The sequence below is a fragment of the Cetorhinus maximus genome, chromosome 13 (genome assembly GCF_964194155.1).
Source record: "Cetorhinus maximus chromosome 13, sCetMax3.hap1.1, whole genome shotgun sequence".
Classification (NCBI taxonomy): Eukaryota; Metazoa; Chordata; class Chondrichthyes; order Lamniformes; family Cetorhinidae; genus Cetorhinus; species Cetorhinus maximus.
Window position 1 is genome coordinate 33,131,335 of NC_135891.1, and position 21,994 is coordinate 33,153,328.

Genomic DNA, 21,994 nt, shown 5'->3' on the forward strand with positions numbered 1-21,994 from the left:
AATTAATTATCTCTTAATTCCAACCAAGTAGATTCTGTCCTTGATCCCACTCCTGTGGTATAATAGTTTCTTTGATCAATACTGCCACCCCACCATCTGATTTTTCTCATTGCCTAAGTTTGCTGAATATCTTGTAGCCAGGAATATTAAGTTCCTAATCATCCCCTTCTTTGAGCCATGTCTCTGTTTAGTGACAGCAAAGGTTTAAATAGTAGGCTTCCTCTTTGTGTGCAGGCACTCCCAAATGTCACAATGCCGCACAGAGGTATCAGATGGCTTCAAAGTAATTTCAAAACCAAGGGAAGCTGGTATAAATTGGCTCTCCAAGCCCAAAAGTGATTTGCACTGTTGGCTTGGGAAAAGTGTTAATAAAGCTTAAATCTGAAGGTATTCATGTTCTATCTAGCTTTCCATTTTATAACAATTGCATTTTAAGTTTCAATTTTTATGTACAATAATTTAAACATAATTCATTGTTAAATGCAATATTTCACAAACATAATCGAGAAAGATGCAATATGTCTTGATTTGGATGGTTAAAATTCAGTCCTGTTTTCAACCCTGATGTAACATTGCTATTTTCAGTTTTTAAAACTTTTAAAATCATGAGATTGAGTTGCTTAGTTAATTGGTAAAATGTCAAATCTGTTAGCACAGGCAGTGGTTATTGTACCCGTGACTGGAAGCTTTACAGTGCAGATAAACTATTCAAAATGCTTGCCAAAGAATTGTTGAAGAATGTGATAGCAAGTTTTTTTTTATTTGACGAAAGTGAAAGTCTGGCAACTGGTCACGGAAGTTTGTTAAAGTTGATCAAGCTTGAGCTGAATGAAATCGAGGGTAAGCAGAGAATTCTGTCTCTCTGGTCATGGCACTTAGTGCGAAACAGCGATCAAGGCTGATTCAACATGAAGCTAACTAAAGAGGATTAATCAATGTATCAATGATCTGCATAATTGCATGCATGTTTGGTGGGAAAGGGACATGGATATGTGGAAGTGAAACTTTTGCATCAGAGAAGCTTGACAATGATCAGTAATTACTTCTTGACCATCGATTCACAGTATTGTGGATTATTCAGTATACCATGCTAAATGGTAAGCAAAGGAAATTCACTTTCTGCCTAATTTTACTTTTAGAAATTGAGTTCCTTCTTTGGAAAGATGTAATTTGCCTGTATATTTTTTATTGATCATTTGATCTGGGAGCTACCTGTACCTGTCAATCAATAATTTGCAGTTTCAGGTTTGCATTTGATGTTGGAATCAATGTAAATCAAAGTAGATTTGAAAAAAATTGTCTTTCTAGATAAAAAGCTTAACTAAGAAGGCCTGTTGCCAAAAAATACCAACACTGCAACATAAAATTAAAGGCAGCCGATACCGATTAATATTTGAGTCTAAGCTTTAGTTTATTCAAGATGATGTTTTATCTGATCTTTCACGCTGCCTTCAAGCACATGGGTGGAATTTCCCTCTTTAAAAAGGGATAACTCCATCCTTATATATCTAAAGATACAGTGGTTTTTTTGTGTCCAGATATACAGCTAATTTTGTATAGCTGCAAATCTGCACATTTAAAATTCACCAGTCAACAGCAGAGTCTCTGTGCATACTTAAGTGCACGGGTATATAAATAGATATGTGTGCAGAACTTTATCCTGGCAGTCAAAATTTGATATAGATCCAGACAGTATAAAACAAGGTGCTGAAATAAATTTTGTTGTTACAGTCTCAGAACAGTTGCTGAACAGAGTCAGTTCCAGCCAGGTATTCAACTAATGTATATGTACATGCACCTTCAGATTACAACATGCATGCAAAAGTGCATGTTGCCACAGCAACTCAAACTCTATGAATGATCTGTAGCACATTACACCACATGCAATTTATATGAGGCATTTGCAGTGCTACGTCCTATTTCTGGCATATTGACCCCACTGTTGTGTTGATCATTACTATTTTCCAAATAAAACTTAAAAATATGTTTAATTGTTGCACAATGCTACTATTTTATTTACCAGGGTACAACTATTTAGAAAGCTTCTGTAATAATTTAAGCAAAGAGTTAAGATATTATACTGATGGCATCTTACAGGTTTTATTGCAATACAGTTCTTAATTTTGAGGGTATATTGCAAAATAAATCATGTGATTAACTGATAATGTCTTGTGTTCCTATACACCAAGAGTTGGAGGTCATTCTAGTCATCCACGTGCAACTCCTATCACATTTTATTGAATTGACTTTATTTCTTATTATTGGCCATGAATTGAAAGACATCAAATAAACATTTGATAAAGTTCCCCATGAAATTATTAAGTAAAATTAAAAGTACGTGGAATTGGAGGAACCTTGTTATATGTGTTGATAATTGATTAGAATGTAAGAGCCAGGCAGTAGGGTTATAGAGAATGTACTCTGATTGGTGGAATATGACAATTGATGTTCCCCATGATTCTGTACTAGAACCTCAGCTTTTCACCATATGTATTAATGACTTAGGTGAAAGAATAGGGTTGCATATCAAAGTTTGTAGATAACTTTAAGTTAGGAAGCACAGTAAGTTGTAAAGATGGAAGCAGGAAGTTACAAAGTGGCATAGACAGACTATGTCAGTGGACTGAACTATAGCAGATAAAGTTCAGGAAGGCCATTAAATCTGAATCCAAGAGAGATAAATCAGAACAGTTTTTTAATCATGAGAGAATAGGAATTGTGGAGGAGCAAAAAGATTAGAAACTGATTAGTTCTCATCTGGAGTACTGCATTTGCTTTTGGGCAACACATCTCATGAAGGATATATTAGCCTCATGGACGATACAGTGGGTGGAATTTTACGGCCCCATTGTGGCGGGGGTGGAGCCATAAAATGTGGTGAGCTGTTCAAAAGTCCATTGACTTTGGTGGGACCGTAAAGTCCCACCAGTGTAAAATTCAGCCCTGTGTAGATTTACCAGAATTATACCAGGGCAAAAAAAGTGAAATTATGAGGACAGGTTGCATAAACCAGACTTGTATTCCCTTGAATCTAGAATGCTGATTTAACTGAGGTGTTTAAAATTATAAAGGAAATAAATAGGGTAGCTATAGAGAAACCATTTCCTCTTCTGGGGATATCTAAAACAAGGGGAGCACAATTTTTAAATTAGAACACTTTTTCCACAGAAAGGGTAGCAAAAATCTGGAACTTCTTTCTCAAAAGACTTTGGAAGCTGGGTTAATTAAAATTTCAAGACCGACAATGAAAGATTTTTATTGGGTAAGTGTATCAAAGGATATGAATCAATGGTGAGTAAATGGAATTGAGGTGTAAATCAGTCATGATATGATCAAATAACAGAATAGGCTCAAAAGGATGAATGGCCTACTCCTGTTCCTATGTACTAAGTCAAATAAATTGTTTTATGGGAACATTTCACAGCACTACAAAACATATTTAAGCCAATGCATTTTGGTGGACGAGTTGTTTCTAGTTGCGCCTTTTTGAATTTTCTGTGGATATTTTGTGCCCTGACTGCTGTGTAACAGTATGTACCATGAGACAAAAAATGCAAGCTTGTTTTGACCACAGCTATATAAACAGAATCCTTGTTTTGGAAACACTGCCCAATAACTGAACCCTGTATGAGTAAAAATTGGGCTTATCCAAATAACTTATCATACAGTTTATCTAGACACAGAACACCGCAAAATTGGAGCAACAAAATAACACAACAGAACAGTAAACTGGGATAGTTAGCATGATTATGAAAAATATTATTTCCCTGATCCAAATTTCCTCTGTTGGCATTAGTTCAAAGCAAATACAATCCGCTACACAGATGTCTTTCAATCTGCACAACTTATTATTTCTTAGCAGCTGCAGTCAAATGTGTTTATGTGAATTTCTTTAATTAACTCCTATGAATTAATTGCATATGGCTTTGGATAATGCATTTTTCAATTGAGAGCAATTAAATACATTTAAAAAAAAATAGTCAAGCATGATTAGCATTGTTCAATTATTTTTGTCATTAGTGCAACAGTAGGAACAAAAATGAAGTATTTCAACTGTTAACTTGTATTGTGGGAATACAAATCTCTATTAGTGCTTAATATGGGCCTTACTTTGGCACTTGCATGCATTTGGGATATTTGTATTTGCATTTACTGGTTGTTGTGAGGCTTTAGAAACTAGTTTTTCATGCTGTTATCTTTTTGAAAATCTCACCTGCATCACGGTTTAATCTGTATCCAAGCAACTTAACTTTAACCTTGACCTTTAGCATCGGCATGGCAGTAACCTCATTACATCTGGCTTCTCCAGGAATATACCCAACAAAATGTGTTGATTCTTAATGGATATGTTGGCCAAAACATTGATATGATAAGATCAATTTTCCAAAGGCTAACCCTTCTGGTGATGAACCCCGCTATCGTTTCATAAAACTTTACAGAGATCTGCTCAACTACAGGTGGAAAGGTTCATATTTCATTCTCAGGACTTAGCTATAGATAGCAGAATGTGGCATTGTCTACTTAAATCCACTTCATTGAAAGAATAGTACAGCGCTGAAAAGCATTCTGTGATGACTGTTCACACTTTACACATTCATGTTGATGGAAAATTCCTGGGAAGATACTCCATGACTTTCCAGTTCCTGCAACATTCAACCATTTTTCATTTTTTAAATTCTGCAATAAGAGCATTACACAAGCACATATATCCCTTTTTAAGCCTTATGGTTGCTATAAAACTCAACTGAAGATTCACATTCTTTGATCTTATTCCAGCTCACTGAATTTGTGACCACATGCTTTGCACGGTACTTTACCTTGCATGTGAAGACTTGATTGTTTGAGTCACATCCTGAAATTCAGAACAAATGTGACATGTCAACTGCTTCCTGCTCAGGAAGCCATAATAGCAGTTTCCAACACAGGTCACAGCTCTGACATTGCCATCAAAATAAATTTTGGATATGTGAGCTGGGGTGACCCATAGAACTAGAAGTAACAGGCCATTTACTCAGCTCTTCAGATGCCATAGGAAGAAACTTTGGCACTCAAATATCCAAGCAATGATTAATTAACTGGCTGGTCAAATACATCCTATTATATTAATATTAAGTAGGATGAGAACCAATTAAAGCAACCAATAGTTATTCTAATAATTTAGTATATCCAGCAATTCCTGGAAGGTAACTACTTACAGCAACATGTACCTGTTTGTCAAGTATTACTGCTTTCACGTAACTGTTGCAACATTGGGAAGTTGTTTTATATAGGACCCTTTAACTGGAAATTAGACTGTTTCCTTGTGTCATCTTCTTACTTTATGGGGTAGTACTATGAGAAAACTAAGCGTAAATGGATTATGCCAAATAAAGAACAGGTAGTTTGCTGACATGTTAGGATCATAGAATAGTATGGCTTCAGCACAGAAGGGGGTCATTCAGCCCAACATGTCTATGCCAGCTGTCTGGAAGAGCAACTCAGCTAATCCCACTCCCCTGCCTTCTCTCTCCCCCCCTTGCCCTGCACTTTCCTTTGCATCAGGGAATTTATCCAATTCTCTTTTAAAGGTTCTGATTGAATCTGCCTCCAGCACACTCTCAGACCGTGCATTCCAGAGCCTAATGACATGCTGTGTAAGAAAAGATCTTCCTCATATCTGCTGTTGCTTCTTTCGCCAAACACCTTACATCATTGTCCTCTTCTTCTCAACCCTTCTACCAATGGTAACAGTTTCTCTCTATCTACTCTGTCTGGATTTGTCATGATTTTGAACACCTCTATCAAATCTCCACTCTCCCTACCTCTCCTTATTTCTTTTGGGTTTTAACCATTAATTCTTGAGCATTGCTAAAGAAAGAGCCATGTCGAAGCTTTTCATCTTGCACTCATCCAGACACTTCACAAGAATACCAATATAAGGGGAAAACAACAATTTATAATGTATGAGAAGAGAGTGCTGATTGGTTCGCAAGTGGACTCTGATTGGCAGAGGCATTGCCATAGAGAATGCCCCAGTGATGGTGACTGACAGTTAACTGCTGAGCATTGTTTGAAATTTAAACCAGGCAGCTTGACCCTGATTGGTCAAGGCATTGCCCTGAGGAATGAACCAGCAAATGGTTGTCGCTTATTTTGTTTAGCTAAAAGAAGCACAATGTTCTTTCACCTGCAAAGAACAGGGACCTGTGTATTAATATATGCAGCTTCCAGTACACGCACATGCACCACACAGCGAGCCAGACTGACAATCTTAAATTGGTTGTCAGCGAAATTCTGTGCACACTGAGGATTATTTAGCAAATGTTGTCTAATCGCGGAATCACGTCTAATGTTGGATGCTGTGTTTTGAGTTTTGCAAACACAGGTTGGTTGGGCATGGCCTGCACCTTGCACGTTCTGACAGCGGTTGGGACATGCTGCTTGATACGATCTTCCAGTCTTTGAAACATACGGCCTACATACTTAACGTCACTCTGGCACTGAAATTCATATATCACATTACTCATTTGTGTACAGAATGTCTTTTTGGTTTGACGGCAGCATCCTGTTAGTGGCGAATACCACTCATGTTGTTACTGCATAGTGGCAGCGTGAAACAGCTAGCTTCACCTGTTGCTCAAACTTTTGATATACTTTTCCCTTCCAGGGTAGTCTGAGGTGGACTAGACACTTTTCAGGGCCAAAAGTGACGATCTTGGCCTTAGCCTTCTTTTAATAACAGAATTACCTTTTCGTTTCAATAATGTACTGATTGTTAAACTGTGTGAGGATTTATTGTTTGTGATATTGCTGGACAAATGCTTAAAGCATATGAACATACAAAATAGGAGCAGAAGTAGGTAATTTAGCCTCTCGAGATTGCTCCGCCATTCAATAAGATCATGGCTGATCTGTCTGCGTTTCGAATTCCCCGTTCCCATATACCCTTGATAACCTTTGACTCTATTGCCTAACAAGAAACTATCTACCTCAGCCTTTAAAATATTCAATGACCCTGCCTCCACTGCCTTCTGAGGCAGAGAGTTCCAGAGTTGCACAACACTCTGAGAGAAAAACATTCTCCTCATCCCTGTCTTAAAAGGGTGACCCCTAATTTTAAAACAGCGCCCCCTAGTTCTCAGCTCACCAACAAGTAGAAACATTCTTTCCACATACACCTTATCGAGACTGTTCAGGATCCTATATACTTCAATCAAGCATTCATACAACATTCCATGGTCTGCTATTTAATTGAGCCATTGGATTACTGGCTTTGTTAATATGATGGGGAGAGGAATGTCGTATGAGCATGTTAATCTGACTGATGTCACAGGCGCTAATTTTTTTTTTCCTTTCTATGAGAACAGGCATTTTGGTCCTTTCGAACATGAAGGAAATTAGGTTCTAACATTTTATTTCAACTAATGGGAAGAGGCCTTGATCAAGAAGTGAAGTGGATACGTACAGTGCATAAACTTAGATTATTTTATAGAAGCCGTTCAGAGAAGATTCACTAAACTGATCCCTGGGATGAAGGGGATTTCTTATGAGGAAAGGTTGAGGAGGTTGGGCCTATACTCATTGGAGTTTAGAAGAATGAGAGTTGATCTTTTTGAATCGTATAAGGTTCTGAGGAGGCTTGACAGCGTAGATGCTGAGAGGATATTTCCACTTGTGGGGAACTCTAAAACTAGGGCGGCACAGTTTAAGAACAAGGGGTCTCCCATTTAAAGTGGGGGTGAGGAGGAATTTCTTAATCTTTGAAATTCCCTTCTCCAGAGAGTAGGGTCATTGAATATGTTCAAGGTTGAGTTGGGCAGATTTTTGATCTACAAGGGAATCAAGGGTTATGGGGGGAGGCAGGAGAGTGGAGTTGAGGCCACAATCAGATCAGCCATGATCTTACTGAATGGTGGAGAGGCTCGAGGGGCCAAATGGCCTACTCCTGCTCCTAATTCATATGATCTTATGGTTAGAAGACCATGCAAGTTCCAGGCAGATCCTTTGAAAAGGAAAGTCATTTGTCCAGTTTGCTGGCTTCAAATCTCATCTTACTTGTTGCAAAGGTAATGTTCAAAGCCTGAATTTCAAGGTGGTTAATCTACCTTAATTTGCATTTTTGCTCCATATTTCCAACTTCAAATAAAAAAAAACACAACTCCTCTGTAAGCACGTAAGCCTTTGCCAGATTTAAAATGGAATTGGATAAACATTGGACAAGGAAGAATGTAAAAGTTTACAGGAAAACAGGAGGGACATGGGAGTAGAATAAATAGCTCCAGTTGAAGCGTTAACATCACTGCTGGTGTGACATGGTAAATGGTTTACTTCTGTGCTCTCATGTGTGTCTATGTGCGTTGGAATCCTTGATAATTATGTACTGTCTTGAAAATGACAATTTCTTGATCTGTTACTTTTCTCCAGTTTGTCCCAGGCTTGTGACCAGTGTTTTTCTGCTGCTGATGCTGATGTCTTCAGTCACGTGCAAGTGCAAAGGGAAGAAGTGCAAGATTGGTGTCATCCTAGAGAATTATAAAGCAATCATGTTTGATGAATTAAGAAGCTTAGTATGTACATGAAACATAGTTTTTGGATTTTATGAACATTATGAAATGTTAAATTACATACCAGATTTACACTGTCCTATTGTTTTTTGCAGAGAAACATCACGAGAATTTCTGAAAACAACGAAATGCTGAAACACCCAAAAATGTTTAGTTGTCGATCAAATAAGGTACAGTTTAATAGTTGTTTTCTATTGTGTTGGCTCACCGATCAGTTTCATTCATTCTTTTGAATATTGCAATATATGTGAATAGAAATGTGCAGGTGATTTACTTTAAAAACATATAATTTGCATAAGGATATTTAATACATGTATATTTCAATTTCCTGAACATCAACTTGGATTTATATGGTACTGCTTGTGTAAAATAATGTCTCAAGTTACTTTAAAGGAAGAAGATTGAAATTATGGTTAAAGAGTTAAGATTTCAAAGGGCTTTTAAAGGCTGGGGGACAATTAGTAAGGCAAAGTAGTTTAAGAAAAGCATTCCCAGGCAATGACTGAAAGATCAGTCTACAGCTGGAGGCTGATAGAGGACAAGCAGTAATCTGGAGACCTAATGGCTAAAGAAGATTTCCCAAATAGGTGAGGCATGGCCATGAGGGGATTTGAATTTGAGGTTGAGATTTGAAACAATTTGTGGGATCTGAGAAACAGGGGAGGTGCTTGGGAACTTAATGTGGGAAAGAATTTAAGCCATTGAGTGTTAGATTAGCTGCAGTTTAAGAAAAGTTGAAGTGGGGAGATTAGTGAGCAAAGCAATTTAGACATTGATTACCAAGTTAACGGCTGAGAGTTTTGGCTGTAAAACAGGTGAAGTAGGGTGCAAGTAAGGAACACTTCAGCAGTGTTAAAGGGCTATCATGGCAAGTGAAAAGCTTGGGGTCAAGAAAACACCCGAGGCTGTGTGCCACCCGACTCAGTCCAAGGAACCAGCCAGAGAGGTTGATGGAGCTGGTGATGCAGGTATGACGCTGCTGATGAGCTGAATTCAATCATCTCAGCGGTTAATACTGATCTTAAGAAAGATTCAATTCATTAAGAACACAGGCCTGAATTTTCACTCCAGGGTTGGAACGCAGAGTTGGGAGTATTCCTGGCACTGCAAACCCAACCCGGAGAAAATTGCCCCAAACATCTAACTTTCATTCTGGGGAGTTGGGGGTTGGCAGGTGAAATGGGAGTCGTGGTGGGTGAAACCGGAGACAGTATGGAGGCTGCACAGGGGCTGCTGGGTGTGGAGGCAGGCTGGGCAGAAAGGCCGATCTCAGCGCCCTGACACTTTGCCCCACTGTGAAAAAAAGAATGAAATGAAAACAGCCCTTGAGCACTCACCCCTCAAACTCCCTCACACCCCCACACAATTCCCATGCTCCATCTATGCCAACCCATACCAACTCATACTTCCAACCCACTCCCCCATGACCTTCATATCCTCCATGCCAACCAATGCCCATCCACCCACCCTCCATGGCCCTCAAATGCTCCATGCCAACATATGCCTTTGACGGGGAGATGGTTATTGCTGTGGGGACAGGGGTTCAAATCCCACCATGACGGAGGGTGGAATTTGAATTCAATTAATAAAACCTGCTGACCATGAAACTATAATCGATTGTTGTAAAAGCCCATCTGGTTCACTAATGTCCTTGAGTGAAGGAAATCTGCTGTCCTTCCCTAATCAGGCCTACGTGTGATTCAAGACCCATAGCAACGTGGTTGACTCTTAACTTCCCTCTGAAATGGCCTAGCAAGCCATTCAGTTCACCAGACTGATTCCTGGGATGGCAGGATTGTTGTATGAGGAGAGATTGAGTCAACTAGGCTGTATTCACCGGAGTTCAGAAGAATGAGAGGGGATCTTACTGAAACGTATAAATTCTGTGAACCTGTGAATTCTCTACCACAGGGTGCTGTGGAGGCCAAATCACTGAATATATTTAAGAAGGAAATACATAGATTTCTAGACTCTAAATGTGTCAAAGAGTATATGGAGAAAGCAGGAATATGGCATTGAGGTAGAGGATCAGCCATGATCATATTGAACGGCAGACCAGGCTCGAAGGGATACTCCTGCTCCTATTTTATATGTTTCTATGATTCTATGGCAATTAGGGATGGGCAACAAATTCTGGCCTTGCTGACGACACCCACATTCCATGGAAGAATAAAAAAATTGCTCCTCCACCACCTCCCTTGGCCCTTCATACCCTCCAACATATGACCGTCCACCTACGCTCCATTGCCCCTCATATCCTCCATGGTAACCTATGCCCCTCTACCATCCCCATGGCCCTTGATAGCCCCTCTCCAAACATAGTGACAACTCATGCCAACCCATGCCTATGCCCTTTGCCCTTCCAACTTCCATGCTAACTCACCCAGTATCCACTATGGCAGACCCCAGAACCCATGCTGAGATTAAATAACATTCTTAAGGCCTCAATTTTCACTCGCGGGTCATGACAATTCCTGGCTTCACAAACCCAACCCAGGAAAAAGTGCCCAGAAGTTCAGATTTTCTGTTTTGGGGTGGGGGGTGGGGTGCATGGTGGCAGGCAACCGCAGAAAGAGTTCTAGGTTGCTGGGTGCGGAGGCGGGCTGGGAGGAAGGTCTGCCTCGGTGCCCCGACACTTTGTTGAAGCTATCAAAAATGAATAAAACAAAAAATAGCCTTCCAGCTCTCACTCCTCACACCCTTTCACCCTCCCACACACGCCCTAGGCCCCATCCATGCTAGCCCATGCCACCTCACGCCCCCAATGGCCCATGGCCCCTCATACCTTCCATGCCAACCTATGCCCCTTCACCCACTCTATGGCCCTTTTTGCCCCATGTCAACTTAGTGCCAAGTCATGCCAATCTATACCCCCCACCCACCACCTTTTGTGCTTACACCTTCCATGCCAACTCACTGAGTATCCACCATGGGCAGACCTCAGGACTCATACTGAGATTAAATAAAGTTCTTAAGTATCTATCAATGAATTCACTATTTCAAACAAAAAACATTCTCATTGATAAAAACACATTCACCACATTTAACCTCCTTTCATCTCTTATGTAAACAAGCATTTGTATTCGTAGTCCTTCAAAGAGTTTATAACCACTTGGAGCTGTCAATCAAACTGTGAACTAATACAAACTCCACTGTGATAATGATAGGTTGTGAAATCAGTCATGCAGCACTAATCCTGTATTGATAGTCCTCAGGCTTAAGTCAACCCACAAAGAGAAAAACCAAGCACCAATTTTTTTTCAACTGCACACAGTTTTTTTTCCCTAACATTTAAAGGGCAGGACATTTAATGTTTTGACAGCTTGACAGTTCTCATGACAATTCCAATGAGCTTGACAGTTCCAATAAGTTCATGCACTTTTTACGCACATTCACATCTAATTTTAACAATCCCTAAGGGCACCTTATCTCTCTAAAAGGACACCTGACCTCTGCCAAAGGTGTCCTGAGATGATATCCAAAAAGGCACCTTGCCTCTCTCATGAGGAGGTGTAGTGCTGAGGACTAGAGGGTCTTTCTGTTTTTATTATAACTGGAACAAGGTCCCAGAGCACCAAAGTGGTCTCTTCCCACAGCCTGCCTCAGCAGCCGACAGCCCCTGTGGCTGCCTCCGAACTCTTTCCAGGTTCAGCTGACCCAACTGCAGCCTGCACCCACTATGAAATTCCTGTCTTAGCAGGCTCTTTCTCCCGAGGTGGGTGTGCCAAGCCGGGAATTTTTCTGACCCCTGCTACCCACCTTGAAGATGAAAATCCATCCCTTGGACATTAAGAGCTGGAATTTATGGGTTGCCAATACCCCCGACACCACCCATTCTGTTTCCCCGTCCCCCCAGGGTAAAAAGTCAGTAGGGGAAACCTGCTCATAATCCCAATGGCTGCAACACTGGGACCACTGTTAATTGCTTTAAGGCAGACTTCCACCCTTATCTCAGGAGGAAGTTCTGCCTTAGAGAGCTTCTGGCCAATCCGATCGCCAGCAGCTCTATTGTCCCAGTGCCAGCCTGGAGTAATGGCCACTGTTGGAACTACAGGCAGTACAACTATGCCAGGAGCCCAGGTAAGTCCAGGTTTGGTGCTCTCAGTGAGGGGTGTGAGTGGATGAGGGAGGTGAGGAGGGGGTGGGGCGGGGCTGGGTTCAAGAGACAGGGGAAGTGTTAAGGGGAGGGATGATGTTGGGACGATGCCTTGGATGTAAATAGGGGATCAGCAAAGGAGACTCCCCATAACTGCCCTTCCCTGGCACCAGCCCGTGCATCTAAAGTTGCCAGGCTTCCCAGATGATTTGGACATCCTCCCACCAGAGGTAAAATACTGGTGGGGCTGAAATGAGGCCCTTAAGTGGCCATTAATTGGCTATATAAGGGCCTTAAGTGTCCCAAGGGTAGCTAGATCACCCGAAGCCTTCCTCACAACCCCACCCCCCCACCCACCTCCACTCCCCCTCCCCCCCAATAAAATTTCAGACAGGTTGGGAGCGGACGGATAGACAGCGAGAAGGTCACCCACTGGATTTTATGTGCTCCTGCCAGCCTTCAAACCCACCCCAGGTAGTATAAAATCCAGCCCTAAGCAACAAGCCTAGATTCAATGACAGCTGTCATTGGCGTATATGCAAAGCTTGATTGTGCACTTGAGGTGATCTTGCTGAGCAATAGCCTGTAGGTGACTTTGCAGAAGAACACAGGATAGACACAGGAGAAACTATCTTTAGAAGCTGTTCCAAAATTGACAGAGATGGATTGGGAGGAGTTCTGGTTTAGAAACTTGGAAGTTTGTGGATCCTCATATGCCAAGATGCTTTGTGTGCATTTTTTCCCCCCAAGTTTCCCTGCCTGGAAGCCAGCCTCTTTGGCAGGCATGGCTCTCTGCCAGGTGGGAACATTCTGTGGGAGACCTCAACCACAGGGGCAGGTAACAAACCTGATGCTGCCTCGGTGTTAGCATGGAGAAGGTGGTGGCGGTTCGGATTCTGGCCTGGAAGCTTCCGATCTCCAAACAGTGGGGCTCCAATCTCTGATCTCTGATCCTGGTGGGGGTCGATCTCCTACCCGATGGCATCTGATCCCTAATTTTGGAGGGGGAAAGGCAGTTGAGGTTAGATCCCGCATAGAGTTGAGATCTGGGTGGGGGTTGATCTTTGGATGGGGGTGGGTTTTTGATGGTGGTTCCAATGACAGGGAAGAAGGTACACTTGATGGAACTGGGTGGAGTAGAAGCACTCCTGTTCCACAAGCAGTGCTGTAAGGGAAATTACCGTTCCCCTAAAGCTGCCCCATGCCACCCTTAAGCTGAAGGTTTCATGAGTTTGCCAGGGTTAAATCCATAAGCCGGTTTAAACATGAGGCTCGGCCCCTCATTTTGATGTTTAAGTATGCAACCCATCTCCTGGAAGTGGGTTGGACGTCCTTGCCTCCATTCAACCCACAAGCCGATGGGATGGGAGATGGGGTTTGAGATGTTTTTAAATTTTGACATCTTGTCTGACTCTAACCCATCCATTTTCTGCACTGGGACAGGTAGGACTGTAACTGAGAGATTCGGGTGTCATGGAGATGGACCAGTAAGGAGAGATGTAAGGGGACAATAGAATGGTTAATAGCGTCAAAGCCGACTGGTGTTAAAACCAAACAAATTTTAAACTAAGAATATTTTCTACAATTGTATTTTAGGAGCAAAAGATACTACAGTCAATTTATTGTATGACTTTATACCTAAAAAGTCAAGTCAACTGCACTGCAACCACTGACATAGATTCAACCTTGTGCAAAATAAGTAACCAAATGGAATCTGTAATAAAATGTCACTGTAACAAAGTGTACCAGGTTAGTAACGACTCTCTATCTATAATCATATATTAGAAGTCTTTTGAATGTGCACATTTCTTGTGATTATCACATTTACTCCCTATGACACTTTCCTGTCATGTCTCTTTCCTTCATGTCTGCCAATTATACCTGAACTATGCCTATCTAAATTTATCAGGTGCACTGAGCTTTGAGTCTTCCCAACTCTTGTCTCTAAGGTAGCTGGTATTATGCTCCATGCACCCACCTAAGATCTACTAAAATCTACAAATAGCAACTCGCTAATCCTCCTTCAACAGCACCTTCCAAACCCATGACCTCTATCATCTAGGATGACAAGAGCAGTGGATGCATGGGAACAGCACCACCTGCAAGTTCCCCTTCAAGTCACACAGCATCCTAACTTGGAACTATATCACCATTCCTTCACTGTTGCTGGGTCAAAATCCCGGAACTCCCTTCCTCACAGCACTGTGAGTGTACCAGCACCAGATGGACTACAGTGGTTTAAGAAGGTGGCTCACTACCACCTTCTTAAGGACAATTAGGGATGGGCAAAAAATGCTGCCCTTGCCAGCGACACCCACATCCTAGGAAAGCATGAAATAAAATTCCGCCAGGAGGTTTGTAGATTTCCATTCGGGCTTATTTTTGGGTCTCATCTTTGTGTATTGAAGACAAGCTGCAGCTCGCTAGACAGGAAACTTCAATTTCCAGACTCCTGCCTCACCAACCACAGCCCTCAGGGAAATTCCAGGAGGGGGATTGGTGTGGATTCCACTGGAAGAAGCTGATTGCGGAGTCGGGGAAGTACACCTGCTCTTCCTAGCTCCAGAGCGAGATTTTTTTAAACAGAACTGAAGGAAAGTTTTAGACCTTTCATTGGTGGGTGTGGGACCACTGATGAATTCTGAGTGGGAACACTTATTTGCTCCACTAAAGTAATTTTGGCAAGGGGTCCTTTACCAGGTATTTATTTGCACAACCATAGCCCCTTTCCTCACATCCCCCACCCCTGGCACAACCCCCAACCCTGCAACTCAATTTACAAATGTAAGAGGCATATTGCCTGTTTTAAGCAGTTGCCTCTTACAACAAAAAAACGGCCCTGACAGATTTAACATATTCACACTCCATGACAGCATATGGTCTATTCTTATTGCACCTGTACTAGTACAGATAGGGTTGTGCCAGAATACTAAATCTAAGCTCATAGGTCTAGTACTTGTCTTTAGTTCTGTATATATTGAAAACAAGCCTCTTAGATATTGCCACAGTGTACTGATTGACTGAGCTGAAGAATTAGATCTGTTTATCATTGTTTATCACTTCTAGGTTGGGTTGGCAGGTACATTCTACCTTCCCCACCCCCAACATCTTCCCTCTTTCCATGCAGCCAATTTATTCCGTCTCCTGCCTAACCTTGCCATGACTAGTTCCAAAACAGCATAAGCAATCTAAATTGTGATCTTAGTTATGATAGGTATAAAGCACAAAAAATGGCCACAGTTCAGCTGTATTCGACACTAATGGGCATTGCTCCCATTTTCTGGGCATATAAGACTGCAGCACATACCAATTTAGCATTGGGTCTCTTTGTGCCCAACCTGTCTAATGTTGCACTCACTGCCCGCAGACTCATACATCCACCAGCAAAAGGTAGGATTTTGTCAATTTTATTTTCATTTTGTTTAAAACAACTTCCCCTGGAGTTAGGAAGAGCAGTTGCACTTCCCTGACTCCACAGTTACTGCGACTAGCTCCTTGCAATGGAATCCACACCAATCCCCCTCCTGAGATTTACCTGAGGGCTGCTGTTGGTGAGGCAGGAGTCCAGAAATTGTATTTTGTTGCTGGACAAGCTGTGCAGCTTGTCCTGAATACATAGATGAGGCCCCAAAATAGGCCTGTATGAAAATCTACCCTTGTATTTTTTATTTGACTGGCAGGTTGATTGCTGTCGAAAATACAGATTGCAGTATTGTGTGTTTTAGATGTTTGAATAAGTGTATTGTTCTCAAAGAGATAACCTTACTAGTTTTATTTTGCCTGGCTATGATCATTCTGATCCAGAAGTGCCGATGTCAGAGTGAAAAAGTCTACTATTCACCATTACTGATACCACATACCGAATGAGCCACAAATTCACCAAGCCATAGTTCCATGACATAAGGACTATAGGCTTTCTTAGCTGGACAAACTAGGACACATGACTTTCCGCATCAATATCAATGAACTTAAAAAATTTAATTGAAGGAGTTTAGAAGAATAAGAGGCGACTTGATTGAAACATATAAGACCCTGAGGGGTCTTGACAAGGCCGACGTGGAGAGGATGTTTCCTCTTGTGGGAGAATCTAGTACTAGGGGCAACTGGTTAAAAATAAGTGATCACCCATTTAGGACAGAGATGAGGAGAATTTTTTTCTCTCAGAGGGTCGTGAGTCTTTGGAACTCTCTAGCCCAAAAGCAGAGTCTTTGAATATTTTTAAGGCAGAGGTAGATAAATCCTTGATAAGCAAGAGGGTGAAAGGCTATTGGGGGTAGGCGGGAATGTGGATTTGAGATTACAATCAGATCTGCCATGTTCTTATTGAATGGTGGAGTAGGCTTTAAGGACCAAGTGACCTACTCCTGCTCCTAATTCATATATTCATGTGTAAGGCAACTCCTACACTGTAGATTCAAAGTTTATATCACCCTATGCTATTCTTCATCTAGCATAAATAAATATAATTCCTTATTTAACCATAAAAATACTGAAAAACTTGTTATTTTCCTTTATCTTTTAGCAGTTGAATAGAAGCACAAGGTGTAGCACTCATCAATCCAGCCACAAGAAAAGAGGCAAGAATCACAGAAAAGTAAAAGCGAGGAAAGGAAACAAAGAGCAACTGAGAATAATCTCAAATTTGTATTTGTGTTGGGAAAAATTATTTGTTGGACCCTGTCAGAGCTGTGCCAGGATTGGATGAAAATCAACCTAACAATTTTTCCTTTGGCTCAAACATGGCTAACATTTAACAATGTTGCTTTCCTATCTGTTCCCTATTTTCATTCCACATATTAAATTACTTCTAAAATGTAATATTTCCTGGTGTGAGATATTGTACAAAGATTTGTGTCTTTCGATGTAATTTTTATAACTCATGTGCAGTGATCAGACGCCTGGCAAGGAGAAAATCTAGAAACTCAATGGTCCAGAATTTGCAGGAGTGAGACCTCTGGCAACCTTGACCTATTGGTTCAACTTTTGCTCTCACCCTTCAGCTCAAAAATATTTCGCATTGCAAATTGCCAAAAGCATCAGCTTAAAATGGCATGGTGAGGCCAACAGGGTATCTATGACCCTGGTGAATGATGGGACCAACAGTATATCTCCTTAACCAATGAGATTTAAGGATTGAGAAAGAAAGGGAATGACAGAGAAGGAAATAAGGCAAATCAGAGTCAAATCAGGTACAAAAAGAGATTTAGAGAGCAAGAAAGATTTGTTTGAGAAAAAGAAAAAGGATATAAAGTAAAAATAAAATAATTTTTAAATCAATGTTTTTTTTATTTAAAAAATCTAATAACAATTTACAACCTGCAGAAATGAGAATCTATTGTTTCAACTGTTCCCTTGTTGGCTGGTGAGATAATGTGGCATTGCAGGAACATAAAGCTCTTATAAAAAAAATGTCCTTACACTGATAAGCACCAGCTACAATTTCCTGAGTTGACTTTAATTAGTAATTAATGTGAAAGTACAGCAGCTTCTTGAAATTCATGGAAAGATTGATGGTGAGATCGCCTTTTGTGAGCTCTTCCTTGCAACAAATCACTGGACAATTTACATACTACTAATTTGCCATTATTTTCCCAGCAAATTTGGTCTAATATATGATCCCACAGCAATAGTGTTAATTGCTGATGATTTACTATTTAGCATTATTATATCTATAAAGTATAATGTCATAAGTGGCATTCCTTAATACTAACATGCACACAACGTCTTGAAAAAATCCATTGAAGACATGAGTCTACTTTGTCTAAAATAACCTTATGGCAATCCCGAATAGCAAATATTGCATTTGTTTAAAAAATGTAACCTAATGGTAACATTGTACTTCAGGCAGCTGAGCATTTGACTCCTATTCAGATGGTCACATACTCTTGATACTTAACCTCACTGTCTCATTTTAGTGAGCAAAACCAGTTCTCAACTGAGGTGCTAAATGAAACATTTAATGGTAGGAGTAAAATCTAGTAGTACATAACTCACTTTATTTAAAAGACTTCTCAAAATAGGGAATTATGGAATTTCATATGACTGTATTAAGTATTTGTGTGGTAATCACCTCAATTCCACAGTTCCTTGATGCTTATTATGGAGTAACAGCAATCATAGCCATCCTACCTTCCTGGCTGATGATGTTGGTGGAGTTGGACATTTCATCAATGCAGAAATTGTGGAATAAAGCAATAATGTGAAAAGGTTAAAAAATAAATCATGAAGCCTATTACTTTGGCCAGATTAATTCCTAAATTAGCTTCCTTTGATAGAAATACGTTGCATCAAGAAATCAGTTACATGACATGTATTGAATTTCTGCTGTATTTTCAAAGCTCTTCATGCACTTATCAAAATAATACTGTATGCAATTGTATTATGCCAGTTTAATAGACCTATATGCTAATACAACTTATACCAGTTTGTACTTCAGTGTCCTTACCTGAGGGCAATAGACAGATTACTGCTTTTGTATGTGATGGTTTCAAATTTCAGACTCTTCAGTGTAATTGATAGTGATCACATGACTTGCAATGTTATAAAGTATGTTATTAATTATTTTTTTAGGTTTTAACTCTTAAAACTAGTTCTGAGACCAGCAACAGATATGATGTCAACAGTATTTATATAGTAAGATGTATTTCAATGCACTTCCCATGTCATGGGCGGAATCTTGTTGAGGCATTGGGGGTCTCGCCTGGCAGCAGGAGAGCCAGCGGGAGACCTCAGCTGCCTCTTTTTGGGAAGATCTGATGAACCACAGACCGATCAGGCAGTGGAAAGACTGGTGGCAGGCCTTTGCCTAGAATCAAGACCCCTGGGATGGAAGTCTTGCCTATTGAGAGCTGCCAGCCAGTCAGAGGCTGGTAGCTCTTGTAATCAGCACTGCCACTGGGAAGGCCATGACTGCTACTGGAAGGACAGACACTGGAGTCCCAGGATCACAGAGCAACCCAGGCTACAGGTAAGTAATGTTGTTGGGGGGTGGGGGTTCGTTGGGGTGGGGCGGGGGGGGGGGGTGGGGGGGGCGGGGGTGGTGGGTGGGTGGGGGGGTGGTCACAAGAGAGGAGTGCAGTGGGGTCGGCAGCAATCGCAGGAGAGTGGGTCTCAGCAGGCCCCTTCTTCCAGTGCCTTTGATCGAGGGATCCCCGCCTGGAGGTGACATTCTTGACCATATGGTTTTTGCTGCCATGCACGCCACATGGCAATAGACCTGTCTGCAGCTGGGTTAATACCAGAGGGGCAGGATGAAGGCCTTGAGTTGTCATTAATTGGCCACTTAAGGGCCTCAATTGGTAGTAGGGCGGGAAGGTCGATGATGGCCCTTTCTGCCCAGAACTTAATTCTGGTGGGGATGGGAAGGCAGCAGGGCTCAGGTATGCCTGCTGAATTAAATGCCATCTCCAAGCTTGCCACCAGAGAGAGCAGAAGATTCCACCCGATATGTCTGTAAAATAAGAATCTATAGGTAACTTCAGGTATGTGAAGTGGAATGACTTGAAATCACTCCTTGTAATTTTGCAGGGATGTCTTGCGCAAACTGAATACCTAATTGAAGAGATCTTCATGTTAGTCAAATTCCTTTGTGATTCAATAAGCTGATACTAATGTGCTGTGGTTTGTTATTGTACTATTCCCATATTTTGAGAGTATTTTACTGGTGAAAACATCTTCATGTACTGAACTTGTGATCTTTAATCTGTGTGCATCTTGATGATTCCATCATAAAATCTAAGCTTATAACTGTATAATCTTGGAAATGAATGTTGATTTTAATGGATGATGAATTCAAATGATATTCCTTGCTTGTTATTTTGGCAGAGGCATTAACTCATCTGAAATGACCAATGTTAAATTTCTGTAATGGAATCAAAACCATTTCTAGTTTATAATGTTTTATATTATATCTTGAGTCCTTTGATGTGCTTGGAATAATTTGGTCAAACATTTAACTATCGCAATGATCTACATAATTGTATACAATACCTGTTACAGATGAAGTCATTTTTGATTTTCATAAAGTTAGAAATAGGATTTATTTTTGCTTTGATCCATACGCAGTGAAACATTTTACTGTTGCCCTTCTGAAAAATAAATCTTCACCTGGTTCTTTTGACATAATAGGGCCCCAAGAACTCCAACATAAGCTCATGTATAAGGTGTACTAGAAACAGTTATGACAGGGAACATTCTACTCCACACAATCCACTGTTGAGAATTCACACCCTTTTGTAAGTTATTAAGAATTGAGATTACACAATTCATCTTTGGTACCAGCATGCAGCCAGCTACCTGGAAGGGGAGTCTGTTGCTATAGAGACACTAAATTACAAGTTGTCAATGAGTGACCCTCATATTTTTACATCTTACTTGCCTTCTTATTTTTTTTACCGATCCCAAACCCAAAAAGGATATGGTAGTAGTAAAAAGACAGGATTCAAACGAGGGAAGATTAAAAACTGACTGAAAAGTGACATTATGATAATTTGGATCTAACTCTCTAATAGGTTAATGTTGTTTGGATTGCGCATTGCAACATGATGTATTAGCGGTATCCAATATAGTTTGCAAGAACAAACTGTGAAAATTTGGTACCTTGTGTAAAATTTGGAACACATTCAGATTTTCACGCTAATAGTCTTTGGCCTATATACTGGAAAATGTTAAATAGCATACACGATATTTCAGCCAAAGCACATAATGAAAGACAGGCATGAACAAGGATAGAGTGTTTGTATAAAAATTCAGAATAAACAACAACCCCTACACACTTGGATCATGCGTCATCTCTTTATTAATAAAACATGGTAATCCAATCATATTAAACTTCTGGCAATATACTTTTTTACTGTTGATTTTCAAACATTTCCTTCATTTCTATTGCACAAACATGTTTGGACATTATCCTTCAGAATGCAGAACATTATAATTAATTTTCGAGAATAGGCATTTCAGTACATGCCCATAGGTTGTCTATTTTTTTATGAGATCCAAACAATGATCTGTTGAAGCTGGCAAAAAGTAAAAATTCCAGTTGTCTTTGATCCAATTCTTTGTCTTAAAATAACTCCAGTAAATCCTTTTCTCGTTTTGCTAATTGAGGAAGGAATTGTTTGTCAGATTTCATATAAATCTAAATTAGACAAAAATGCTTCCACCATGACATATAAACTGTTATCGTAAATGTTATCATCTTGCTCAAAGACATGTGTCAAAACAGTACACTCTTATAAGGCAGGATTTTAAATTGATGAATATAATCTGGTCTGGCTTATACTTGAGTGGAGTTGTTACCCTATTGTGGAGGATGGGGATATGAAGTAGTTTTACTAAATGCACAGACCTATCTATC

At 40.5% G+C, this 21,994-nt stretch overlaps 1 protein-coding gene across 2 annotated transcripts; it reads left to right on the forward strand.

Annotated features, from left to right (window-relative positions):
* Positions 1–826: 826 nt before the first annotated feature.
* LOC144689174 (uncharacterized) lies at positions 827–17,459 on the forward strand. Of its 2 annotated transcripts, XM_078556296.1 has the most exons (5): positions 827–1,097; positions 8,404–8,546; positions 8,639–8,713; positions 14,236–14,388; positions 17,162–17,459. In XM_078556296.1, the coding sequence occupies exons 1-5, from the start codon at positions 1,088–1,090 to the stop codon at positions 17,342–17,344; spliced, it is 564 nt and encodes a 187-aa protein (XP_078412422.1). In that variant the 5' UTR covers positions 827–1,087; the 3' UTR covers positions 17,345–17,459. The 2 variants fall into 2 exon arrangements, 1 of the variants encoding a protein (XP_078412422.1); XR_013578584.1 differs by lacking the exon at positions 8,404–8,546 and having other exon boundaries at positions 859–1,097; positions 17,162–17,455.
* Positions 17,460–21,994: the final 4,535 nt, after the last annotated feature.